Below are 26,274 nucleotides of genomic sequence, written 5' to 3'. Positions count from 1 at the left end.
GATAGTTCATCCTTTTAGAAATGTTTTGCTGTTTTCACTTTCTAATGGTTTGAGCCATTTCACTGGTATTTGTCCCACCGTGAGCATAACGGCTTCAGGAAACCAGGCAGAAGATTGAACACCTGCAGTACCTTGAACTCTTTGAAATCCACATGCAAGGTTTGAAAGTTTCTCCTCTTTTGGTTGCTTCGATCATTTCATGAACATTCAGCGGTCGTGTCTCATGCAAACGCAGCTGAGGACAAACGGCACAGTGCAACCAGGTGAAAAACAATTGTTTTAATGTTAAATCAGTAACAAGTGCTTGTTTGATCGTCTCCCACTGCTGCTTCTTTTTAGTTAAATGCAACATGAGAACAGTTTCGTTCCTCACAGGTCAGAACTTCCTCCGATCCTGCGGCGAACGTTTCTTCTCGGTTCCAGATCGTAGGGTCAGAATGACGCGTGGGTCGGGGGACGTGATCGCTTGACGACACGAGACAAACTGCAGCCAGAGGAATTCTGGGAAACGTCGTGTCCGCTCCCACGTTTGGCGAAAAACTGTTTTTGGGGGCCGCCGATTTTCAAAGTCGACAATCTTCACGGGCTACAATCAAAACATCAGGGAGCGGATCAGGATCAGGGATCAGGGATCAGGAGAGTGGATCAGGATCAGGGAGCGGATCAGGATCAGGGAGGGGATCAGGATCAGGGAGTGGATCGGGATCAGGGAGTGGATCAGGATCAGGAGAGCGGATCAGGATCAGGGAGTGGATCAGGAGAGTGGATCAGGATCAGGGAGTGGATCAGGATCAGGGAGTGGATCAGGAGAGAGGATCAGGATCAGGGAGTGGATCAGGATCAGGAGCGGGGTCGGTCCACGCCGGTGACAATATTCAACCGTCGACACTAATTGGTTGAGCTTTGCTGCAGCGGCTCGCTGCTTTCCTGCCGGCACGCAGTCCATTTTTCTTTGAGCCATATTGTCGTGTATCGTTCTTGAGACACATGGGTAACGTCCTAGCTAATGTCGCAACACACATCCAGGCCAAAGAGCAAAAAACATGTTAATCCTAGCAACAGTTTATTTAAAGGAAACACACACAAAAAAACTCAAACAAAAACATAAAAAGCCTAAAACGCCACGCCTCATCAACTCCCACTTTTTAAGCCAGCAAAATAAAGGAACACAAGTAAGGCAGCGGCGACCTTACACCCCCCCCCCCCCCCCAAATAAAGAATAGATTTCATTAAATACGAGGTACGATTCTTTAGGTTCAGCCGTGACCCTGGTTCAGACGTCAGGTTCCTCTGGAGGGTCTGCTGTGAAATTATCGAGTTATCTAGCATGCGTTCTCCCGTTTCAGGACAAAATGAACCACTGAAGCCCCTCCATTTACAGCAGTGGGGGGGAGGGGAGGGGGGGGCGGGGGAGGGAGGGGGGAGGGGCGGGGCTCCATGTTTGTTAACTGTTTACGCCCCCGGCAGAGGATCGGTCGTTGTCGGTGACTTCACCTGCCGAGGCGCCGCTCCCTAAACCCCCCCCCCCCCCACTGGGTGCCCCCCCACCCGGCCCCTCACTGGACGGCCTGCTCGTTGGCTGTGCTCCCTGAATCCTGCGGCTTCATGACGTCGGGGAGCTCTGGGGGGGTGGAGAAGGCCTCGATCCTCAGCTGCTCGAACGAATCATCTGACCGGAGAAAGTGACAGAGCAGGAGACGTGTGACGTTACACCATCACGTTACACCATCACGTTACACCGCCATGGCAGGAGGTCACGTCACGTTACACCATCACGTTACACCATCACGTTTCACCGCCATGGCAGGAGGTCACGTCACGTTACACCATCATGTTACACCGCCATGGCAGGAAGTCACGTCACGTTACACCATCACGTTACACCGCCATGGCAGGAGGTCACGTCACGTTACACCATCATGTTACACCGCCATGGCAGGAAGTCACGTCACGTTACACCATCACGTTACACCGCCATGGCAGGAAGTTACATCACGTCACACCGCCACGACACCGACCGGCTTTTCATGAAAAGAAAAATTGTAAACAAGAGCAGACGTTTTACAAATGACAGAAAGTTTTATTGTTTTGTCACTTTAATTCTCAGTTATTGTGTTTTGGACGATGCTACTTTTAAAGACGAGTGCTAGCGCTAGCCTCTAGCTACTCAGCAGGACAGGGAACTGTTCAGGATGTTATTCAGCCTAATTCATACTTCAAATGCCACGAGAAGACCTGACACACTTCCAACAGTCTATAGTACAGAGTACTGTGTGTAGCGAGTCCTGCGTGTAGCGAGTCCTGCGTTGTAGCGAGTACTGCGTGTAGCGAGTCCTGCGTGTAGCGAGTCCTGCGTGCAGCGAGTACTGCGTGTAGCGAGTCCTGCGTGTAGCGAGTACTGCGTGTAGCGAGTCCTGCGTGTAGCGAGTCCTGCGTGCAGCGAGTACTGCGTGTAGCGAGTCCTGCGTGCAGCGAGTACTGTGTGTAGCGAGTCCTGCGTGTAGCGAGTACTGCGTGTAGCGAGTCCTGCGTGTAGCGAGTACTGTGTGTAGCGAGTACTGTGTGTAGCGAGTCCTGCGTGTAGCGAGTACTGTGTGTAGCGAGTCCTGCGTGTAGTAGTCCTGCGTGTAGCGAGTCCTGCGTGTAGCGAGTCCTGCGTGTAGCGAGTCCTGCGTGTAGCGAGTCCTGCGTGTAGCGAGTCCTGCGTGTAGCGAGTCCTGTATGTGGCGAGTACTGTGTGTGGCGAGTACTGTGTGTAGCGAGTCCTGCGTGTAGCGAGTCCTGCGTGTAGCCAGTACTGTATGTGGCGAGTACTGCGTGTAGCCAGTACTGCGTGTAGCCAGTACTGTGTGTAGCGAGTCCTGCGTGTAGCGAGTCCTGCGTGTAGCGAGTCCTGCGTGTAGCGAGTCCTGCGTGTAGCGAGTCCTGCGTGTAGCGAGTCCTGCGTGTAGCGAGTCCTGCGTGTAGCGAGTCCTGCGTGTAGCGAGTCCTGCGTGTAGCGAGTCCTGCGTGTAGCGAGTCCCGCGTGCAGCGAGTCCCGCGTGCAGCGAGTCCTGCGCGTAGCGAGTACCTCCACGCTGCGCCATCGGACAATATCGACTTGATCTGAGGACTTCCAGCGATCCTCTCTTCGTCCTCCTGGTCTAACTTTAGACTTTGTGTTGAACCAAGGTAGAACTGAGTTGTGACCTCGTAGTAGCGGAAGAGTACCAGTACCATGAGAACACGTGGTTCTTGTGTACTACTCAGCGTCACGTATGTTGTTGGTGTTTAGGTGGCGGATGGAGAGACTCACCGCCCAGACGGAAGGCGAGGCCCACCGTGGCCGGGGCCTGAGGCCGGGCCGTCTGGTTGGTGAAGCCGCAGTTTCCCAGAGTTTGACTGTCGTTCAGCATCACGTCGTCCTGGGAAGCAGAGGATGATGGGAAACCTTCTTATGTCACTGACACACACACCTCACCGCGGGGGGGGGGGGGGGGGGGGGGGGGGGATTTAATCTGTCCTCACTCTAACTGATGCTGAAGGGTAGGAAGTGTTTACGTTGCTGTGGCAACACCAGATTTTGTCACAGAAGAGTTTTCATTTCCTTCCTTTTGCCCTCGAAGTGACGACGTGTGAACATAAACATCACGTGTTGCTGTTGGTTTCAGGCTTTAATACTGAGAGATGAGGAGTCTTTCTACATATCCTCTGTCACACCTGTCCCTCTCTCATTCACCTCATCTCATTCACCTCATCTCATTCACCTCATCTTATTCACCTGATCTCATTCACCTCATCTCATTCACCTCATCTTATTACACCTCATTCAGCTCATCTCATTCACCTCATCTCATTCACCTCATCTTATTACACCTCATCTTATTCACCTCATCTTATTCACCTCATCTTATTACACCTCATCTTATTCACCTGATCTCATTCACCTCATCTCATTCAGCTCATCTTATTACACCTCATTCAGCTCATCTCATTCACCTCATCTCCTTCACCTCATCTTATTATACCTCATCTCATTCACCTCATTCATCTCATTCAGCTCATCTCATTCAGCTCATCTCATTACACCTGATCTCATTACACCTCATCTCATTCACCTCATCTCATTCACCTCATCTCATTCACCTCATCTCATTCACCTCATCTTATTACACCTCATCTCATTCACCTCATCTTATTACACCTCATCTTATTACACCTCATCTCATTCAGCTCATCTCATTCAGCTCATCTCATTCACCTCATCTTATTACACCTGATCTCATTACACCTCATCTCATTCACCTCATCTTATTACACCTCATCTTATTACACCTCATCTCATTCACCTCATCTCATTCACCTCATCTTATTACACCTCATCTCATTCACCTCATCTCATTCACCTCATCTTATTACACCTCATTCACCTCATCTCATTCACCTCATTCAGCTCATCTCATTCACCTCATCTTATTACACCTCATTCACCTCATCTCATTCACCTCATCTCATTCAGCTCATCTCATTCACCTCATTCAGCTCATCTCATCTCAGGGGAGTTGGTTGTTGTTTTAATATTGTTAGAAGTGTTTGCATTCAATCAGCAGAAGGATTAAATAACCAAGAAGCTGGTTGATGTCAAACCTGATTAAAAAGAAAAACAGCAGGTTTTATTATTGCCGACGTCTGAATCCAACCTGTGTTCAATTAAGAGTTTGACATAAATCACGTGTCGCTGTGTGGACGTGACCGTCCGCGGGTCCAACCTGCTCCTGGAGGATGTTCACAGCCGTTCACTTCACCTTATAAAGCCTCTGGTCTTCCGGCGGCCTCTTTAGAATGCCTTCCACGATGCGCTTCAGCTCGAACACCGTGGTCGACTCTTTGGCGTCCGTGAAGATGGTCGTCTTGTGACGTCGGATCATTAGAAACACGTCCTGGAGGGACGACAGCAGCCACGCCACACACGTCACAAACACTCTCCAAGCAAGCAGCAGCATTTCAACATTTTCATCTCACTGAGGAAAACAAACGTGACGTCGCCTTCGGGAAGTCAGAATCACAGTTGTGGAAGATTTATGCTCTGATTTGGACATTTGTCTCAAATCTAAACTGTTTGTTGAGCCTCGGTTCAGTCTGACTCCTCTGTTACACAGAAAACAAACCTGTTCACATTTGTAAGTAATATCAAGAATCTCCAAGCTCAACGTGTCGCAGAGCTGCTTTTCACAGAGTTTCACGCTCAGAGGGAAACGTTAATTCGCACGGATCGTTCCGGAAGACGAGCATTTATGTCTTTGTTTGCACAGAGATGTAGAGCAGGCGGGGGATTTCAACAATCTTGTATTTGAGAAGCTACTTTCAACAAAAATGTATGTTTTCAGTGATTCCCAATGTTGGAAGCTAAAAAGATCCACTAGAAAAGTTTCCTGGTTTTGCCTCCGTTGCCTCCCTGTCTTATCTGTAGAAAGAAGAGCTGCCGCAGAATAAACTGTTCCAATGTTTCTTTCTGCTTTTTGCACAAACTTTCATTTTCAACTGATTGTATCAACAACAGAGCAAAAACTCTGATTCTCTTTAAACTTCAATATCTCAACATCTGCTCAAAATCCCACATAAACCCGGTCATGTTAGATAACGTGGTCCAGTTTAGCTGGGGAGGTTTTCAATAACCACTTGATGTTAAACTGAGAAGTGCCAAATAAAGTCCAAACTACTGAGTTGATCTCTGATCAGTCATTTAGAGCAGCGGTTCCTGACCCGAGGAGCTCGAGGCCTTTAAACGTCCAACGTGTTCCGTCAGAGGAAATCCTACAAAACACGTCCCAGAACACAGATTTCTCTTTGTATTTTCCAAGGCGAGTGTGTCTGTCAGTGTTTGACTTCCCTGTAATGTTTAACAAGTCCCAGATCCAACAGGGTCTTTCTTACTGGAAGCTTGGAGGAAACTATCATAAAACCTTGTTTATCTTGGACTTTATGGGAATAATCCACTGTTTAACTTTGTTATGGAGACAAATCAATAGTCTGCATATATTCCACGAACAAAAACTGAAGATTTGTGTCAATACGAGTTAATAGAAGGGAAAATAACAACATTTCATGTTCTGTGAATGTCGGGTTCTAAAATCTCCAGAAACGCAAACATTGAAGACAAATGTTCCTCCAAATCAAGTAGATTCTCTCTGTTAGCATGTCAAACTGATATGAGGTGTGAGAAGCTGTTAACAGGACAAGAGAGGACAGGAAGAGAGGACAGGTAGAGAGGACAGGAAGAGAGAGGACAGGTATAGAGGACAGGTAGAGAGGACAGGAAGAGAGAGGACAGGTAAAGACAGAACAGGTAAAGAGGACAGGTAGAGAGGACAGGAAGAGAGAGGACAGGTAAAGACAGAACAGATAAAGAGGACAGGTAAAGACAGAACAGGTAAAGAGGACAGATAAAGACAGAACAGGTAAAGAGGACAGATAAAGACAGAACAGATAAAGAGGACAGGTAAAGACAGAACAGATAAAGAGGACAGGTAAAGAGGACAGGTAAAGACAGAACAGATAAAGAGGACAGGTAGAGACAGAACAGATAAAGAGGACAGGTAGAGACAGAACAGGTAAAGAGGACAGGTAAAGACAGAACAGATAAAGAGGACAGGTAGAGACAGAACAGATAAAGAGGACAGGTAGAGACAGAACAGGTAAAGAGGACAGGTAGAGACAGAACAGGTAAAGAGGACAGGTAGAGACAGAACAGATAAAGAGGACAGGTAGAGACAGAACAGATAAAGAGGACAGGTAGAGACAGAACAGGTAAAGAGGACAGGTAAAGACAGAACAGATAAAGAGGACAGGTAGAGACAGAACAGATAAAGAGGACAGGTAGAGACAGAACAGGTAAAGAGGACAGGTAAAGACAGAACAGATAAAGAGGACAGGTAGAGACAGAACAGATAAAGAGGACAGGTAGAGACAGAACAGGTAAAGAGGACAGGTAGAGACAGAACAGGTAAAGAGGACAGATAAAGACAGAACAGATAAAGAGGACAGGTAGAGACAGAACAGGTAAAGAGGACAGATAAAGACAGAACAGATAAAGAGGACAGGTAGAGACAGAACAGGTAAAGAGGACAGGTAAAGACAGAACAGATAAAGAGGACAGGTAGAGACAGAACAGGTAAAGAGGACAGATAAAGACAGAACAGATAAAGAGGACAGGTAGAGACAGAACAGGTAAAGAGGACAGATAAAGACAGAACAGATAAAGAGGACAGGTAGAGACAGAACAGGTAAAGAGGACAGGTAAAGACAGGACAGGTAAAGAGGACAGGTAAAGACAGGACAGGTAAAGAGGACAGGTAGAGTTTGAGCCTTTATTCCTTCAGGTTTCCTCTCATGAGACGTTTAAAGAGCTGCTGCTGGTGATGCTACTGTTAGCAGCCACTGTTAGCATGTAGCTCCTGCAGCTCTCTGAATGAGACAAACCTCGAGCTCCGCAGCGGGAAACACTCACTAAACACCCCTGTGGCTGAATCACGTCTAATTTTAGCACCAACACTGATATGGTACAATATTTTATGCTGTCGGCTAAGAAGCTAACGTTAGCCGAGCTCCAGCGGCTAACGTCCAACTTCAGCTACTTAGCCGCTAACTGGCGACCCGATCGAACGCAAAGTTTCCTGGATCGGGTGTCATTTATTCCAAACGGCCCGAATCGCTCCCCTCCGTGTCCGGAAGCCCGTCGGCGAGCGTCCCGGTGAGTTTAAACCCTCCGAGGCGACGTCGAGTCTCCGTGAAGCGGAGCGTCGAGACGGAGCTCGCAGCTGTTAGCTAAACAAAGAAGCGGCTTTCCGCTTCCTCACAACGCGAACCGCCGCTGCTGTTAAACCGCAAGTATCGGGCCTCGCGGGCCGAATTAAACTACGTTCTGTTCGGTTCTGGTCGTTGTGAGCCGTCTGCGTTTTTCCTCACCATTTCTTTGCGGTTGGCTGCACACTGGAGGAAAAAAAAAAAAACCTCCACTTCCACCGCACAGCGACACGGTGAGATCACAGCGGCACCAGGCGAGTCCGCCGCCCGCCGGCAGGGGGCGGTAGAGCCGCAGCACCCGCGTGAACCGCCAGGGGGCGCTTGCAGGCGCTGGACGAAAACAAGGCTTAATATCTAATACAGCTTTTCTAAAAATGTCAAATTGTGAAATTAAAAAGCTACAATTGATCAAACGGCTTAAAATGGTTAAAATCAATATACAGAGTTGAGACAGCCAATCAAAAAACCTAAAATAACCCCCCAAAAAGTAAAAATAGTTAACATAACTTTATTGGCTAGCAGCTAATAAAACGGATGAAAAATATTAAAAACAACTTGTGCTTATAAAGGATAAAAATTTCCTGGAATTATTAAAAACTATAATACATTTTTCAAAGAAAAAGTTAAAACAGCTAAAAGCTGATAAAATGACTAAAACTGCTACAATTGTTTAAAACAAAAATTCAAATATCTTTAATGGCTAAGAAAGCAACAATTACTAAAAAGCCAGAAGAGCTGAAATAGAAAAAAAATTCCGAGATACAATAAATGTTTTGTGACCAGATTCCTTCATGTGAATACAGAAACTGTGGAATTTCTCCTTTTAATGAAAGTTTGAGCCGAGATCTGAGCTGAATATAGGAGATGGACGGACAGATGGACTTAAAACACTTTAATTCACCAAAAAGTCTGAAATCATCCATGTCGACTGTAACCGAGTTAAACAAACCAAAAAAAAAAAAAAACCCACAACGTTGCTGCCAAATAACACAAAAGACATCCTTCATACAAAAAGGTTTATTTACACGTTTTACATATTTATGAACACAACAAATGCAATCAGGTGAAGCAGCTGCTTTAAATTGACCAGATTAGATTAATTTATCTACAGTAACGCCGCTGCTTTTCTGTTTTTTGTGCAAAAATTCAAACCAGATTCCAAATTCCAAACACTTAAACATCCTGGTTCTGCAGACGGACCAGGAGGAGGCGAGACGGTTTGGTGTTGATCGGAGGAGAAACCTGAAACCTGGAGCGTCTGGGAGAGTCAACATATTAAAAAACTCCCCGTCATTGTTTCCACTGTGCCGATGGGAAATATTCCTCTTCTTCTGCTGCTTGATGAAACTCAACCCGGCCTGACGAGAGAGAGACGAGACGTGGAACCTGATCAAATTCCACAGAGAACCATTCAACTCACCCGCTGGTCTTCTACCTGATGATGAAGACGCTGTCGCTGATGTGGGCGGAGGTGAGCTGTGGGAGGAGACAAGGTGGAGGTGAGCTGAGGGAGGAGACAAGGTGGAGGTGAGCTGTGGGAGGAGACAAGGCGGAGGTGAGCTGAGGGAGGAGACAAGGTGGAGGTGAGCTGAGGGAGGAGACAAGGTGGAGGTGAGCCGAGGGAGGAGACAAGGCGGAGGTGAGCCGAGGGAGGAGACAAGGTGGAGGTGAGCCGAGGGAGGAGACAAGGTGGAGGTGAGCCGAGGGAGGAGACAAGGTGGAGGTGAGCTGAGGGAGGAGACAAGGTGGAGGTGAGCCGAGGGAGGAGACAAGGTGGAGGTGAGCTGTGGGAGGAGACAAGGTGGAGGTGAGCCGAGGGAGGAGACAAGGTGGAGGTGAGCCGAGGGAGGAGACAAGGTGGAGGTGAGCTGTGGGAGGAGACAAGGTGGAGGTGAGCCGAGGGAGGAGACAAGGCGGAGGTGAGCCGAGGGAGGAGACAAGGTGGAGGTGAGCCGAGGGAGGAGACAAGGTGGAGGTGAGCCGAGGGAGGAGACAAGGTGGAGGTGAGCTGTGGGAGGAGACAAGGTGGAGGTGAGCCGAGGGAGGAGACAAGGCGGAGGTGAGCCGAGGGAGGAGACAAGGTGGAGGTGAGCCGAGGGAGGAGACAAGGTGGAGGTGAGCTGAGGGAGGAGACAAGGTGGAGGTGAGCTGAGGGAGGAGACAAGGTGGAGGTGAGCCGAGGGAGCAGACAAGGTGGAGGTGAGCTGAGGGGGTTCCAGGACAAACCTCCCCGGGTGTCACTGACTCACCTGGACCCGTCTGGGGCAGCGCGGCGGCTGCAGGCCACTGCAGCACAGGGCGGAGAACGGCCTCCGCCGGGTGTCCGGGTGCTCCGTGAAGCACAGCTGGAACACCTGGGCCGGCAGGTAGACGTCCCAGTCTGCAGCGTGCCGCTCCGTCACCGCGCTCACCATCCTGCCACAACGCCAGAAGCTAAACTTCAAGATGGAGTCGGACTCGTACAGACCTGTCAATCTCATACAGACCTGTCAATCATGTGATACGGACCTGTCAATCATGTGATACGGACCTGTCAATCATGTGATACGGACCTGTCAATCTCATACAGACCTGTCAATCTCATAGAGACCTGTCAATTTCATACAGACCTGTCAATTTCATACAGACCTGTCAATCTCATACAGACCTGTCAATCATGTGATACGGACCTGTCAATCATGTGATACGGACCTGTCAATCTCATACGGACCTGTCAATCTCATACGGACCTGTCAATCTCATAGAGACCTGTCAATCTCATACGGACCTGTCAATCTCATACGGACCTGTCAATCTCATACAGACCTGTCAATCATGTGATACGGACCTGTCAATCTCATACGGACCTGTCAATCTCATACGGACCTGTCAATCTCATAGAGACCTGTCAATCATGTGATACGGACCTGTCAATCTCATACGGACCTGTCAATCTCATACGGACCTGTCAATCATGTGATACGGACCTGTCAATCTCATACGGACCTGTCAATCTCATACGGACCTGTCAATCTCATAGAGACCTGTCAATCATGTGATACGGACCTGTCAATCTCATACGGACCTGTCAATCTCATACGGACCTGTCAATCATGTGATACGGACCTGTCAATCTCATACGGACCTGTCAATCTCATACGGACCTGTCAATCTCATAGAGACCTGTCAATCATGTGATACGGACCTGTCAATCATGTGCAGCGTGGTGGGGTCTGCAGAGCCGGTCTGCTGATGGTGGACCAGCAGGGGGACGGAGACCTGCAGCTCTTCTTTCAGCTCCAGGTTGATCTGAGGGGCGGAGCCAGAACCACAGCAGCTTCAGCTGAGACAGTAATCAGAGTACATCTGCTGTCGCCGGACAGTATTGGTACGGAAACCTCAAATTCAAAGTTTCTCCTTGATTCTCCGCCATTAGAACATTGATCCTAGCAGCTGCATTCAGAATCTGCTGTGTCTGTGTGAGCTGGACTGGCTCCGCCCACACACACGCCCATCTATGGGAAGAGGAGGAAGTACTTCCTCTCGTGGCGCCATGTGCCAGAGCAGAGCTGCCTGATTGTGGGAGGAGCCTAGCTTGATTGTGATGGGCTGAACCCCCGATGACACTATATAGGGTTTGATTTCTGATTGGCTGCTTGGGGGGGGGGGGGGGGGGGGGGGGGGGGGGGAGACAGACTTTCTACACTTCTGGGACGTCGGTCCAGGTGTGGAGACGGTCAGTACTGCTAGAGGAGACGTCAGTACTGGAGGAGGAGACGTCAGTACTGCAAGAGGAGACGGTCAGTACTGCAAGAGGAGACGGTCAGTACTGGAGGAGGAGACGTCAGTACTGCAGGAGGAGACGGTCAGTACTGGAGGAGGAGACGTCAGTACTGCAGGAGGAGACGGTCAGTACTGGAGGAGGAGACGTCAGTACTGCAGGAGGAGACGGTCAGTACTGCAAGAGGAGACGGTCAGTACTGGAGGAGGAGACGTCAGTACTGCAGGAGGAGACGGTCAGTACTGGAGGAGGAGACGGTCAGTACTGCAGGAGGAGACGGTCAGTACTGGAGGAGGAGACGTCAGTACTGCAGGAGGAGACGGTCAGTACTGCAAGAGGAGACGGTCAGTACTGCTGGAGGAGACGGTCAGTACTGCAGGAGGAGACGGTCAGTACTGCAAGAGGAGACGGTCAGTACTGCTAGAGGACCTTCAGGACGGGGTTTTGACTAATAGGACCCTTGAGAATTTGTATAAAGACCCCCCAGGACATGTCAATCACATGAAGGGTTAAATAGTGGCTGTTGGGCTCTAATGTAACTTTTGAGTGACACTTGGATTTACGACGTCGGACCGAAACCCGGAAAGTCTCACTTTGTGGACGACGTCCCGCGGCAGCCTGGACAGGATCCGGACCGGGAAGCCGAAGTGCCGGACGATGGCGGAGACGTTCCGGGCCACCTCGGGCGGGAGGCAGCTGCTCATGGGCACGGCCTCCACCCACCGCGAGTACAAGTCCGTCACGGTCAGGACGTACTTGTGTCCGTTCAGCGTCTGGGCGAGGGGTCCCCTGACGTCCAGGCCCAGCCACTGCCACGCCTCCTCCACCTGCACACAGGCCACGCCCACGTCAGGCCACGCCCACGCGGAACGGCGGGGAAACTCACAGGGCGGAACTCACTTCAATCACGTGTCCAGCGTCTTTATGCTCCGGCTGTGAACAACGAAGAAGACGACGTTAAAGAGCCGCCGGGACTTTAAAGGACGTTTCATCAGAATACTCACTGTGACATCATCGTCTGGAGCCCAGTGGATATTCTGTTGAAGTACGAGGAAGAATAAACACGTGAACACGTTGAAAAATAGATGTGAAACCTATAGATGAGGGACTCGAGATCAGGGGTTTTCAACCTTTTTGAGCCGAGACACACTTTTTTCTTTAGAAAACTCTGGAGTCTCACCTCCACCTGAACATGTTAAAATGTGAAACTCTGCAGCCTCTATTAACAATATAAAGTCTTTCTCATCAAAGACATCAAAGTCATTGTCATCTAAGACATCAAAGTCTTTCTCATCAAAGTTTTATCAACAGGAATCCAGTAAATCCAGAAAGCAAGGACTTTTTTTAATAGTGCCTCCCTCAGTGTGAAACCTGGACCTGATGGATGAAGAGCTGAGATCCTGGTTTTCAAAAACTTCTCCATCACTGTCACTGACACAGTACTTTGATACAAGATGGTAGCAGGAGGTGGAGATGAACCACACTGACGTCTGTCACTTTACATTTCACCGGCAGTGTTCTGTGCTGCCCTCTAGTGGTGAAGAGTATTGTAGCATCAGGGAGTCGGTCGCTGCAGTGCATGATGGGAGTTCAGGTTGTGTGTAGCCAGAGGTTATGGAGGGTTATTGTCGGGGTTGTTGTGTTGTTGATTTGTGTTGTGTTGTTGTTCCTCGGTTCAGATGGTTATTATTTACTCTAGTTTGGTTTGTTGGATGTTGGTGATCAACCAGGAGGGAGAAATGTTGTGTGGAGTCTCGTCCTGGTATGAAGTTCCGGTTACGTGTGTTCATGTCAAAATAAAAGCCTCTGGTGATCAGATGGCCGTAAAGAATCTCAACTGAGAGCAATTCTTCTGCGGCGCTCGCCACAGTATTTATACATGATTACTCTGCAACACACCGTCGCTGTGAGAGCAAAGGTTTTTTTAGAAAATAATGTGAAATGTGATAATTCCCCCGGCTCAGCTGACGGAGGAAACACCAGAGGTGGAGAAACTCTGGTCCAGATCCACCACGTACCTGAGGAACGCAGTAATCCCCGTGGAAGAAGTGAGGGAAGGACCTGATCTCCAGCAGCTCCTCGTCCACGATGACGCTCCACCTCTCAGCCGTCCTGGAGGACCAGGACAGACGGCGAGCTGAGGCTCCGCCCACTTCACTCAAATAACCACCGCTTGTTACAATGTGCAAAGTGACACGATGGCATGGTGCACACGTTTAGGTTATTTAGTTTGTTTATGTGTGAAATCCCCCAAAAAACAATAAAACTGTTAATAAGAAATAAGAAAAACTTATTTTGAGTTAAGAACTTATTTTCATTTCTACATGTTTTGTTGTGACAAACCAGAAAGCAACAGGAAGAAGCTGGACCTGGGGGGGTTGGTACCGGGGGGGGGGGGGTACCTGGGAGGTTAGTACCTGGGGGGGTTTGGTACCTGGGGGGGTTAGTACCTGGGGGGGGGGTACCTGGGAGGTTAGTACCTGGGAGGTTAGTACCTGGGAGGTTAGTACCTGGGGGGGTTAGTACCTTGGGGGGGGTTGGTACCTGGGGGGTTAGTACCTGGGGGGGTTAGTACCTTGGGGGGGGTTGGTACCTGGGGGGTTAGTACCTGGAGGGGCTAGTACCTGGGGGGGTTAGTACCTGGGGGGCTCCTGCAGGCCGGAGCTCTGCTCTTCACTCTGCTTGGCCGTGGCGCCGCTGCTCCACTGAGACGAATGTTTCTTTGAGGTTCTGTCAGCAGCTGGCTGAAGGAGAAGCATTTCAACAAGAAACCCAGTCGTTTCAACAATAAGACCCAGTTATTTCAACAACAAACCCAGTTATTTCAACAACAAACCCAGTTATTTCAACAACAAACCCAGTTATTTCAACAATAAGACCCAGTTATTTCAACAATAAGACCCAGTTATTTCAACAATAAACCCAGTTATTTCAACAACAAACCCAGTTATTTCAACAATAAACCCAGTTATTTCAACAATAAACCCAGTTATTTCAACAATAAGACCCAGTTATTTCAACAATAAGACCCAGTTATTTCAACAATAAGACCCAGTTATTTCAACAATAAGACCCAGTTATTTCAACAATAAACCCAGTTATTTCAACAATAAACCCAGTTATTTCAACAATAAGACCCAGTTATTTCAACAATAAGACCCAGTTATTTCAACAATAAGACCCAGTTATTTCAACAATAAGACCCAGTTATTTCAACAATAAACCCAGTTATTTCAACAACAAACCCAGTTATTTCAACAATAAACCCAGTTATTTCAACAATAAACCCAGTTATTTCAACAATAAGACCCAGTTATTTCAACAATAAGACCCAGTTATTTCAACAATAAGACCCAGTTATTTCAACAATAAACCCAGTTATTTCAACAATAAACCCAGTTATTTCAACAATAAGACCCAGTTGAGAGCTTGAGGACATTTAGAGAAACAACAGAACTTCAGCAGGTGAATGAGTGAACAGTCGTCCTCACCTTGGTTCTCTGAAGCTTTGAAGTGACGGACGTCTGTAGAAAAGAGAGACCGGAATTCAACAACACATTCAGAAACATTCAACACAAAGTCTTCCTCTCTCTCAGAACAAGTCAAACCTTTTCCTTCTGTGTGTTTTCGGAGAAGATGGTGGGAACGGCGTCGTCTCGCAGGGTCACAGACTTTCCGGCTCGGTTGATGTATTTTTCCTCGAAGTGGTTGATGCACAGAACCGAGAAGCGAGTCGGCGTCCAGCCGTCCCACCTCATGCTGGACAGCCACTTCTTCAGCTTCCGGGGGTTGTACATGGGAAACCTGGGGGGGGGGGGGGGGACAACGACAACTCTTATTAAAACCATCCTTATTTAATCCAATGTTCCCGTCACGTCGCTGTGACGCTGCAGAAGCTCAAGGTTTCCTCTGAAGGGACAAAATGTTATATTTCCTCCACCGAATCACTCAGATTGTTTCTAAGTTCTATTCTCTGAAACACACAAGCCGGCAGAACTCCCACAATGTAATACAACAAACCAGAATAAAGATAAAAAATAACTAAGAAGAGAAGCAAAACTGCACAGAGAAGAGGTTGTGAAGAAACACTGTATAAGAGACGGTAACACACAAAGATCCAAAAACACAATGAAACACGAAAAATACACAAGTTGACAAGTTAGGAGCAGAGACTGATTGATTGTAAATGACCTGGAAATGATAGAAAAAACGACTTTAAGAAGAAACAAACGACACAAAGAGACATGAAATCACAACTAATCCAACAAAATGAGCCCAGTGACTCAGAAATATCGAAGTTTGTGTTTTTAAAAAGCTTTAATGCATTCCCGTCGTTAAGGGGAACGACTTTCCATTTACACATCACATCTTTTCAAAGAAGAAATTAGAATAAATTGAGCTGAACAAGCAGAAACATACTGATGTTGTTAGCTCTGGGAGCTAACTCAACTTATGCACGAACTGATTCAATCAAAACATCTGTTAAAATCAAAAACTTACTTAAAACACTTGATGTTCGCATCGCTGGAGTTTTCGCAGTTGTAGGCACATTTATACCGAGACATTTTATTTTGTTTTTTTTTATACAAATTCGGTGAATTTGCAGCTGAAACGAGTTGACTTTGGAGCTAAAGTTGTTAGCATTAGCACAGCCGTGGCGGAAGTCGCTGGTCCGTATTTCAAAATAAAGACCCGCACATTAAAAAAAAACAGAAAACGCTCATTTATATTACAAAAATACATTTAAAAAGACACAGACTGCTATTTTACATGCATCTAGTTTAGTATTGAACTGTGGTTGTTCGTGATATTCATTTGAATACAGATATTATTTAACTTTTTTCAATATTTACACGTTCGAGCTTCACGCTTCATCATTGCAGCTAATTTTCAGTTGTGCTTCAATTCCTCTCATGTTAAAATAGCGATCATACCTTTTATCCCGCATTTCTTATTACAAACACACTCGTATTTAAACGCTTTTAATTCGATAGGTTCACAACCGGATGTTGTTACCACTTCTTCTTCTGTGGTGTGGTAATATCACGAGGCGCTTCAGCGCTGCCGCAGTTTATATGAAACCTGTTCGCATTTTTACCTGATAAATATTTTTTTTTGGTTTATTTGTGAACTATAATAGTAAATTTGATTTTACAAAGGAAATTCAGGCAGTTTTTGTTTAAAAAATCACTGTTTATTAGACGAAATGAAGAGTGAGAAACAGCTCAGCTGCTTTTTGTTTTCCACTCCACTCTCCACTCGTCCCAGTCCAGCAGAGTCCGCTTCACGTCCCAGCCTGCAGCTTCAGCGTCTGGACAACCGAAACCAGCACAACTGACGTCATCGTCATCATCATCATCATCATCATCATCAGAATACAGACAGTTTTCAGCCTGGAAACATCAAATCCTGCTGATTTTTAATCATTGACGCCTCCTGCTTTCAACTTGCTTTGCAATACAAACACATCCCCAAAATACATTCATAAGTAAATTCAGAAAATCTCCTAATAATAATAAATCACAAACTTTCCGCTCATCATTCAGGCTGCAGGGTGAAACTGAGCTGTCTTCTGTGATCGGTGTCATTTTAGAAGATACATCAACTTAAGTTGTTAGTTAGTCTAAAATATATTCAACTCCCCAGTATAGAGAAAATAAATTATGCCACAAATATAAAAATATGCACAAAATTGAAATACTACAACGGTTTGACAGTAACAAATACGTTAAAAAGGAACAAAGTCACATTTTGAGCTCCTCAGAGGTTCTTAACAAGTTTGATTTTAATAATAATGGTACAACCAGAACTTAGTGCATCTTTGTATGAAAGATTAAAACATAAAATAACAGCTGTCCTCGCAATAAATTCAGTTTTGAATAACAATATTTGTTGGTTTATTAATAATTATTTTCTTCTGTGTCCGTCAAGCAGAGATCGTTTGATCTCAAGCAACTTGTCTGTTAAACTGCAGGTCAAAAATAATTAAAAAAAACTCTTGTCTCAGACAATCCAGCTTGAACTAAGTAGCTTTTAAAGATTTTTCAATGATTGAATATAAGTGACCTGACGGGACATGAGGACTGTGTGCAGGATCATTTAAAGCTCAGCTGTGACGACGACGCTTCAAACCAAAGAAGAAGAAGTTGCGTGACCTTCTCACCTTTGAGGAAACCAGTGAAGACGTCGTCCATCAGCTGGTGACTCTGGTGCACCGTCTCCCAGTGACCTGGAGGACGAGACTCATCGGTGAATTTCACATTTAAAAAGGTTTTTCAGTGATAATTAAGTGTTTTCTGACCGTTCTGGTTCTCGTGTCGGGACGTCGGAGCCTCCAGCCGGCCGCCGAGCCACAGAGCCTGACAGGCTGCCCGGATCTCATCACCGACCGACGCCTCCGGGCCCAGACACACGCTGACGCACCCTGAACACAACGTGGGGAGCTGAAAACATGCCTGTGCAGCAGAGCAGCAGTAGAGCAGCAGCAGAGCAGCAGTAGAGCAGCAGAGCAGCAGTAGAGCAGCAGAGCAGCAGCAGAGCAGTAGAGCAGCAGAGCAGTAGAGCAGCAGAGCAGCAGCAGAGCAGCAGAGCAGCAGAGCAGCAGCAGAGCAGTAGAGCAGCAGCAGAGCAGCAGTAGAGCAGCAGAGCAGCAGCAGAGCAGTAGAGCAGCAGCAGAGCAGTAGAGCAGCAGTAGAGCAGCAGCAGAGCAGTAGAGCAGCAGCAGAGCAGTAGAGCAGCAGTAGAGCAGCAGCAGAGCAGTAGAGCAGCAGTAGAGCAGCAGCAGAGCAGTAGAGCAGCAGAGCAGCAGCAGAGCAGCAGCAGAGAAGTAGAAGAGCAGCAGTAGAGCAGCAGAGCAGTAGAGCAGCAGTAGAGCAGCAGAGCAGTAGAGCAGCAGAGCAGCAGTAGAGCAGCAGTAGAGCAGCAGTAGAGCAGCAGTAGAGCAGCAGAGCAGCAGAGCAGCAGTAGAGCAGCAGTAGAGCAGCAGAGCAGCAGCAGAGCAGTAGAGCAGCAGTAGAGCAGTAGAGCAGCAGCAGAGCAGCAGTAGAGCAGCAGTAGAGTAGCAGAGCAGCAGTAGAGCAGCAGAGCAGCAGTAGAGCAGTAGAGCAGCAGTAGAGCAGTAGAGTAGCAGAGCAGCAGGTAATAACGCACCGTTCCGTATCCCCACTAGAAACGGCTTGTTGTTTCCCTTCAGAGCCAAATCCAGCTGATCTGGACTGAAACGACAAAAATTATTCATCTCAGTTTTTTTGTTTTGTTTAAAGAAATAGAAGATTTTGGATCTAAACAGTTTGAACCACCTGATTTCATCAAACTAGACATTATTGTTCACTGCAGTCACAAACCAGAGGTGACTGACAAACTTCTTTTCTGTTTGTTTGTTTAACCCTTTCAGCTCCAGAAAGTGAAGCAGACACAAACTACCTGTGAACGACGTCCTGCAGCTTCACTCCCAGTCGGATCGGCACCGGCGTCCTGAAGTCTGAACAGACGACAACGTTTCACCTCGTTTCACAGAAAACATGAGAAAAACCCCGCAGAACAAACAAACAACAGGTTTTCACCCGGCAGCAGCGGCTCCCTGCCGTTGGCCTCGGCCGGACCGGGGACACGTCCGTCCCTCAGGTACCGCTGGAGGACGATGGACAGCCGGGCCTCGTTGAAGGTTTCCATGACGACGGAGCGCACCGCCTTGTAGTTGGCGAAGAGGTGGAGGAGGGTGAAGAGGAAGAAGAGGCCGAGGGTCAGGCTGAGGGAGGAGAGGAGGAGGAGGAGGAGGAGGAGGAGGAGGAGGAGGAGGAGGAGGAGGAGGAGGCGTTGAAAAGGTTCTGGTGACTTCAGTCGGACGTGAAGAAGAAAGAAGAAGATTTACGGAGGATCGTCGGTGACGAGAGGAACGAGGAGCAGACTCAGCAGGAGTCCCGCCAAATTCACCAACGTCTCCTGCAACACAGGAAGTCGCTTAGCAAAAGTCTCGTTTCACTGAAGCTTTCAACTTAAATCAGTTATTTTGTGTAAATGTATTTTTATAAGATATAGAAATTCTCCTTCCTTTGGTTTTAACGGCAGTTTGCATCGTTAAAGTTCCATTACCGCGTCTCATTATTCTCATATATATATACATATACAACAATTCTAATTTGTATCAATAGATTGTTTTATATTGTATGTAGCATTTTGTATTTTATGGTTTTAAAATGTCTTGAATTAATGAAACAATAGATTTTGCGTCTCACCGTTTTAGAACCTTTCTTAATGCCTTCATTGTTTATTCATCTAAAGTATTTTGAGTTTCATTGTTCTTGAACTGTGTGATAAATATAAAGCTGCATCGTCTCGTCCTACTTTAACATTATTTTAATGTTTAATGTTTAATTTTTAAGGTCGTGCAGATAAATAATACAAAACAATAAACAATTCCAAAGATGTGTGAAAATGAACAATACATTCTATATACAAAAGTAATACAAACAAGTGCTGCCTCAAATACTATTTACATAGTGTGTGTGTGTGTGTGTGTGTGTGTGTGTGTGTGTGTGTGTGTGCGCTTGTATATGAAACACTAAGTGTGACTTGGTTGTGTTTACGGAGGAAACCGAGGAGAAAGGAAATAGTTTAACATAGAAAGGAGCAAAAGAAAAAAAAAAAAGTGAAATGATCCATTTTGTAGAAATTGAATAAGTTTGTTCTGGAATTGAGGTTCTATTGTCATAAATTCAGGGACTGAGACTGAGGTTCTGTAATAATAATAAAATAGTCAGACAGCAGATTTTTCCACTACATTAGTCTAGTACATTATGAATTTTAATAACATTTCCTTTAACGGCTCCACAATTCAGCCTCCTGTTTTCCTTCTGGAGTCGTTTCACAACATTTCCGTCGTGACCAACGAGTGTAAAAGCGCCAAAGTCACCTGACTGCCGTCTTTGGCGGAGACGTCGGCCATGTTGTCCCTGCGGGCCTGGTGGACCGTGAGCGCCGCCCTGGTGGCGCCGCCGGCCACGCCCACCACAGACTGACGGACAGAGCAGAGGAAAGAAGCTGGTTTGTTCGTTAAATATTGTACAACTTTAACATTTTAAAGCTCAAGAGGAGAAAGAAAAGTAAAGTGACGTTACGTCTTTTACACTTTTCTGAATTTAAACCATGAAATAATTTCTCTGTGTTTGGAAATGTGACTTTTTGTGATATTTGGTCTTTTTGCTCACAGTTGGACTGGAAACACACTTCTACTGTTTGTATTTCACTTTAATTAACCTTTGAAATATCATGGAATCTGAACTATATGAATAAAGATGAATGAAGGTGGTTTGGTCCTCCAGCAGGTTGGTTCCTGGTAGAGAACCGCTCTGGAACGTGTCTCAGCAGAACGTTCTCTTTGGAGCTGCAGATTAAAAGTGAACAGAAAACCTGATGCAGCTTGAACTTTTCCATGTTTTCCTCAGTGAACCTGGAAAACTCCACAGGAAGAAGTAAATCCACACTGACGGATGTCTTGATATTACAGTTGAACTTCCTCCACTTCTTGTTTTTACCTTGAAAACGCCGGCGCTGCACAGAATCAGTGTGAAGAACGCAGGAAAGTGCGGCGCCACGATTTCCATCAACATGGCGACGTCGTTGAGGCCGTCGGCAAACAGCCTGGAGGAGCAAACCACTGGAATCACCCCACTGGGCCCAGGGCCTCCACCTGCACCTCCACCCTGTACCTCCACCCCACCCTATACCTGCACCTCCACCCTGTGCCTGCACCAGTACGTCCATCTCCACCTGCACCCTGTACCTCCTCCTCCTCCTCCACCTGTACGTCCACCCCCACCCTGTACCTCCACCTCCACCTGTACGTCCATCTCCACCTGCACCCTGTACCTCCTCCTCCACCCTGTACCTCCGCCTCCATCTCCACCTGTACCTCCTCCTCCACCCTGTACCTCCGCCTCCATCTCCACCTGTACCTCCACCTCCACCCTGTACCTGCACCGCCACCTCCACCCTGTACCTCCATCTCCACCTCTCCCTGCACCCTGTACCTCCACCTCCACCATGTACCTCCACCCTGTACCTCCATCTCCACCTCTACCTCCATCTCTACCTGCACCCTGTACCTCCATCTCCACCTCTACCTCCATCTCCACCTGCACCCTGTACCTCCTCCACCTCGTACCTCCACTTCTTGGCCTCGGAGTCCAGCTTCCTCCTGGAAACACAAAGAGCTTGAGGAGGAGGAGGAGCAGGAGGAGGAGCAGGAGGAGCAGGAGGAGGTTGGAAGAGAGAGAGGAGGACGTTACCCTTTCCTCCAGGCGAAGACGATCCGGCCCAACATGCCGGTTCCGTCTGAAACAAGGGATGAAAGCAATGAAAACAGAGGAGGAGAAGAACGGAGCAGGAAACCCGAAGACGACCTGAAGCTGGTGAGTTGACATGATGCAGTGATTGAAGAGTCAATAACACCTGGTACACACACACACACACACACACACACACACACACACACACACACACACACACACACACACACACACACACACACACACACACACACACACACACACACACACACACACACACACACACACACACACACACACACAGTATACATGAATGGTGTTAGCAGGTGTTTCAGTGTATTATTAAGTTTTAAAGACCCACAGACAATTAAAAACCTTCTCATGCCAAGTATAGTTTTTAATCCCAAGTCTGATGACTTTCTATATATTTTGTAATCAGCTTCATGACGTTTTTGTCAAATTAGGTCCCAAAAAATGTGCTTTTTAGTATGAAAAATAATACATTTGAGCTCCACTTGTTTGAGTTTCATCACACTGGAAAACAAGTGAAGAGTCTGGTGATGTGCAGGTTCCTCCAGAGCCTCTGGTGGAACACACACTGCATGTAGAGCTGATTGATTGGGATTAAGACTGAAATCATCTCAATCCTTCCTCACTGATGAGACTTTAGACTGAGGAGCTCCTGATGCACCAGAGGACTGGAGAGGAAGCTCATCTCTGACGGCTACAACGTGGACCACACCATCATTAGATTGCTATATTGAGTCCATGCATCTCTGCAGGCTGCAGCGGAGCCTCACCTGTGTGCAGGCTGCAGCGGAGCCTCACCTGTGTGCAGGCTGCAGTGGAGCCTCACCTCTCAGCAGCCAGGTCAGGGTGGCTGCAGCCACCGTCGCCTCCTGGTTTCCAACCCCTACTCCTCTGAGGGAAGCCTGGGTGGCCAGAGTCCCGGACAGGGAGCTGCAGAAAGCCTGGACAGGACAGGACACAACCGTCAGTCTCAGAGAGACAGGACACAACCGTCAGTCAGAGAGACAGGACACAACCGTCAGTCAGAGAGACGGGACACAACCGTCAGTCTCAGAGAGACGGGACACAACCGTCAGTCTCAGAGAGACGGGACACAACCGTCAGTCTCAGAGAGACGGGACACAACCGTCAGTCTCAGAGAGACGGGACACAACCGTCAGTCTCAGAGAGACGGGACACAACCGTCAGTCTCAGAGAGACGGGACACAACCGTCAGTCAGAGAGACAGGACACAACCGTCAGTCAGAGAGACAGGACACAACCGTCAGTCAGAGAGACGGGACACAACCGTCAGTCTCAGAGAGACGGGACACAACCGTCAGTCAGAGAGACAGGACACAACCGTCAGTCAGAGAGACAGGACACAACCGTCAGTCTCAGAGAGACAGGACACAACCGTCAGTCTCAGAGAGACAGGACACAACCGTCAGTCAGAGAGACAAGACACAACCGTCAGTCAGAGAGACAGGACACAACCGTCAGTCAGAGAGACAGGACACAACCGTCAGTCTCAGAGAGACAGGACACAACCGTCAGTCAGAGAGACAGGACACAACCGTCAGTCAGAGAGACAAGACACAACCGTCAGTCAGAGAGACAGGACACAACCGTCAGTCAGAGAGACAAGACACAACCGTCAGTCAGAGAGACAGGACACAACCGTCAGTCAGAGAGACAGGGACACAACCGTCAGTCAGAGAGACAAGACACAACCGTCAGTCAGAGAGACAGGACACAACCGTCAGTCAGAGAGACAGGACACAACCGTCAGTCTCAGAGAGACAGGGACACAACCGTCAGTCTCAGAGAGACAGGACACAACCGTCAGTCAGAGAGACAGGACACAACCGTCAGTCAGAGAGACAGGGACACAACCGTCAGTCAGAGAGACAGGGACACAACCGTCAGTCAGAGAGACAGGACACAACCGTCAGTCTCAGAGAGACAAGACACGATCAAGCGAGGCTTCGTCTCCTTCACCTGCACGGTGTCCCAGAACTGGTACTGCAGGTAGTCCTCACTGACGCTGTCCGGGTAGCCTTGAGGCAGAAACACCGTCTGAAACACAGTTTCGTCATCGGGTCAGGAACCTCAGCGGCCGCCCGGTGAATGTCGGTCCTCGGAAGTCGTGACTCTTACCCTGAAGACTCTGAGCACGGAGCTCCCTGCGGACTGTCTCTGCTCCCCGTCCCTCCTCCTCTCCATCGCTCCGTCTTTCGCCCAATACTTCCAGGACTCCGCGCTGCCGTACCTCTCCGAGGCGACGAGCGCCCCGCCGGGCTGCTCCATGGCGGCTCCCCGGGAAGTCACCTGCTCACCTCACCCGAGAGAAACCCGCTCTGTTCACACTGAGCTCACAAACACAACAACTTCATGTGTTCCTGCTTCCAGTCGACGTGGCTTCCGGTTTCCTCTGACGCACTTCCGTGTTTGGTTTCCGCCCTCAACGTTCCTCCACCGCTCATTGGTGGATTGGAAACTGGGGGCGGAGCCTCGACCGGCAGACTTTAATGACGTTTACCGGAAATTGTGATTTTCCAGTGTCCATAAAAACACTATAAACACAACATCCATTCATTCATAGTCAGAAAAAACAGAACTAAAAGTGCAGTTAGATATGAGAATTACAAAGATTTCAAAATATGAACCAAATAAATGTTGAGTTTAAGTAAATTTAATTTGAACAAATTAGTCCCAAAATGAGATTTGAGAAGAGCTTGGTGAGAAGCGGTTTGGTACACACCAACATGATTTGTTTTTATAATCATTGCTTTTAGGAGAAAGATTCAGACGCGTGGTTTTATGACAGTAAAAAGAAAAGAAATCTGGGATTTCTGATGTACATGATGTCGACAGTTTGGCCGAGACGTTCACTGAACCCTGCGTCACCTTCGGTTTCTGTTTTTATTCCTCCTGTTGACGGCTATAAAAAGAAACGCTGCGAGATGCATGACTCACCTCAGAAAGTGTGTGGTGTGTGTGTGTGTGTATGTGTGTATGTGTGTGTGTGTGTGTGTGTGCGCACAACACGTTGTTCATGGCACAAACTGTAATGTGTTTAATGTTGTTAAAATAATGTGTTTAAGAATGCAGAATGGCACGCTGTCTCTCTTTCAAGTTTAGAACTTTTTTTTGATCCCATTCAATTAAAAGTTATTAAAATGAGCGAAGAGAAGAAACAGGAAGTCCTCGAACTCACATGAGGCTGAAAACATGAGACTGAAAACATGAGACTGAAAACATGAGACTGAAAACATGAGACTGAAAACATGAGGCTGAACCATCCAGCACTTCAGACTCTCATATAAATGGCTTCAACTGTTCACCTTCTTCACCTCTAGTGGTTCTTCACTGAAGTCATACATGAGAACATGAGAATTCCTGCAGCCTCTGCAGGTAGAGACTCTTCACCCGCGGGTAGAGACTCTTCACCCGCGGCTAGAGACTCTTCACCCGCGGGTAGAGACTCTTCACCTGTGGGTGTTGTGGAGGAACAGGAAGTTTATCTTGAGGAACGACGCCGACTCGTCATCTTGTGAAAGAATGTGGTTGGTTTGTCGTCTGGCGGTGAGTCAGGAGGAGGAGTGACGTCTTATCTGGAGGTCAGAGAGCAGAAATGATGGGAGGAGAGAGAGAGAAAGAGAGAAAGAGAGAGAGAGAGACACACACACACACACACACACACAGAGAGACATAGAGAGAGAAACACAGAGAGAGAGACATAGAGAGAGAGAGAGACACACAGAGAGAGAGAGATAGACACACACAGAGAGAGACATAGAGAAAGAGAAAGAGACATAGAGAGAGAGAGACACAGAGAGAGAAACACAGAGAGAGACACAGAGAGAGAGAGAAATACAGAGAGAGACAGAGAGAGAGAGAGAGATAGAGATAGAGATAGAGAGAGAGATAGAGAGATAGAGAGAGAGAGAGAGAGAGAGAGAGAGAGAGAGCAGGAGAATTCAAGCGAGGGAGGGGTTGCCTCATCCCGACTGTTTCTATTCTTTCAATCTTTCACTTCCTGTCAGTAAACAAAACTATTGTATTTGTGTGTATTATTGTGTAACTGTCACTCAGACACACTGGGAGCATCTGGAGCGACAGTCCAACATCTGTCCTCCTCAATAAAACCCTCGTGGTGTTTGATCAGCGACAGCCTGGATCCTGAAGAGGAGAGGAACGCCGACGACGGACGAGCTGATGGAAAAACCTGAGGGAGTCGACATGTGACAATATGAACACTTGAAAACAAAACGTCTCTGTTCTGTGGAAAACAAAGCAGGAACTCAGATCCTGTTGGATTTTCACATGTTGAGGATCTCGTTTCTAACGCTGTTTCCCGTTTTAACCAAACATTCATGCAGCGACCAATAATGTCATCATGTCACGAAACATGTGAAACGTTATTAACTGCAT

General features: G+C 47.5%; 3 protein-coding genes across 8 annotated transcripts; all 3 read right to left on the bottom strand.

Annotated features, from left to right (window-relative positions):
• Positions 1–264: 264 nt before the first annotated feature.
• elob (elongin B) lies at positions 265–8,021 on the bottom strand. The gene is made up of 4 exons (XM_080512062.1): positions 7,945–8,021; positions 4,785–4,919; positions 3,296–3,404; positions 265–1,669 (listed from the first exon to the last, which is right to left on the bottom strand). Exons 1-4 carry the CDS (start codon positions 7,945–7,947, stop codon positions 1,557–1,559), a joined length of 360 nt encoding a protein of 119 aa, XP_080368188.1. The 5' UTR covers positions 7,948–8,021; the 3' UTR covers positions 265–1,556.
• Positions 8,022–8,784: 763 nt separating this feature from the next.
• LOC308141978 (uncharacterized protein) lies at positions 8,785–16,182 on the bottom strand. Of its 2 annotated transcripts, none has more exons than XM_080512255.1 (12): positions 16,043–16,182; positions 15,151–15,346; positions 15,034–15,066; positions 14,183–14,286; positions 13,561–13,654; positions 12,547–12,579; positions 12,443–12,475; positions 12,136–12,369; positions 10,967–11,070; positions 10,032–10,197; positions 9,203–9,258; positions 8,785–9,140 (listed from the first exon to the last, which is right to left on the bottom strand). In XM_080512255.1, exons 1-11 carry the CDS (start codon positions 16,105–16,107, stop codon positions 9,214–9,216), a joined length of 1,107 nt encoding a protein of 368 aa, XP_080368381.1. In that variant the 5' UTR covers positions 16,108–16,182; the 3' UTR covers positions 8,785–9,140; positions 9,203–9,213. The 2 variants fall into 2 exon arrangements, with proteins under 2 accessions (XP_080368381.1, XP_080368380.1); XM_080512254.1 differs by having other exon boundaries at positions 9,218–9,258.
• Positions 16,183–16,714: 532 nt separating this feature from the next.
• On the bottom strand, positions 16,715–24,240 carry rusf1 (RUS family member 1). Of its 5 annotated transcripts, none has more exons than XM_080511649.1 (14): positions 23,998–24,240; positions 23,839–23,916; positions 22,685–22,799; positions 21,829–21,874; positions 21,705–21,737; positions 21,076–21,181; positions 20,454–20,555; positions 19,413–19,483; positions 19,105–19,289; positions 18,962–19,022; positions 18,692–18,756; positions 17,844–17,966; positions 17,706–17,771; positions 16,715–16,853 (listed from the first exon to the last, which is right to left on the bottom strand). In XM_080511649.1, exons 1-14 carry the CDS (start codon positions 24,145–24,147, stop codon positions 16,768–16,770), a joined length of 1,287 nt encoding a protein of 428 aa, XP_080367775.1. In that variant the 5' UTR covers positions 24,148–24,240; the 3' UTR covers positions 16,715–16,767. The 5 variants fall into 5 exon arrangements, 3 of the variants coding, with proteins under 3 accessions (XP_080367775.1, XP_080367776.1, XP_080367777.1); XM_080511650.1 differs by having other exon boundaries at positions 18,965–19,022; XM_080511651.1 differs by lacking the exon at positions 23,839–23,916.
• Between the last annotated feature and the right edge of the window lie 2,034 nt (positions 24,241–26,274).

Source organism: Blennius ocellaris (assembly GCF_963422515.1).
Source record: "Blennius ocellaris genome assembly, chromosome: 16".
NCBI classification, from domain to species: Eukaryota; Metazoa; Chordata; class Actinopteri; order Blenniiformes; family Blenniidae; genus Blennius; species Blennius ocellaris.
This window is presented reverse-complemented; position numbering and strand designations above follow the sequence as displayed.

Excerpts from the sequence above, each read along its gene's own strand:
- elob (XM_080512062.1), bottom strand. Across the intron at positions 3,405-4,784 it reads AAGACCAGAGGCTTTATAAG|GACGACGTGATGCTGAACGA; the intron begins GTGAAGTGAACG and ends TCTGCTTCCCAG. Across the intron at positions 1,670-3,295 it reads CCTCGCCTTCCGTCTGGGCG|ATGATTCGTTCGAGCAGCTG; the intron begins GTGAGTCTCTCC and ends TTCTCCGGTCAG.
- LOC308141978 (XM_080512254.1), bottom strand. The coding sequence starts at position 16,107 with ATGTCTCGGTATAAATGTGCCTACAACTGCGAAAACTCCAGCGATGCG. Across the intron at positions 12,476-12,546 it reads CTCCAGACGATGATGTCACA|CCGGAGCATAAAGACGCTGG; the intron begins GTGAGTATTCTG and ends CGTTGTTCACAG. Across the intron at positions 12,370-12,442 it reads ACGCTGGACACGTGATTGAA|GTGGAGGAGGCGTGGCAGTG; the intron begins GTGAGTTCCGCC and ends GCCTGTGTGCAG.
- rusf1 (XM_080511649.1), bottom strand. The coding sequence starts at position 24,147 with ATGGAGCAGCCCGGCGGGGCGCTCGTCGCCTCGGAGAGGTACGGCAGC. Across the intron at positions 23,917-23,997 it reads CCGTGCTCAGAGTCTTCAGG|ACGGTGTTTCTGCCTCAAGG; the intron begins GTAAGAGTCACG and ends ACTGTGTTTCAG. Across the intron at positions 17,772-17,843 it reads CCGACACGAGAACCAGAACG|GTCACTGGGAGACGGTGCAC; the intron begins GTCAGAAAACAC and ends CTCGTCCTCCAG.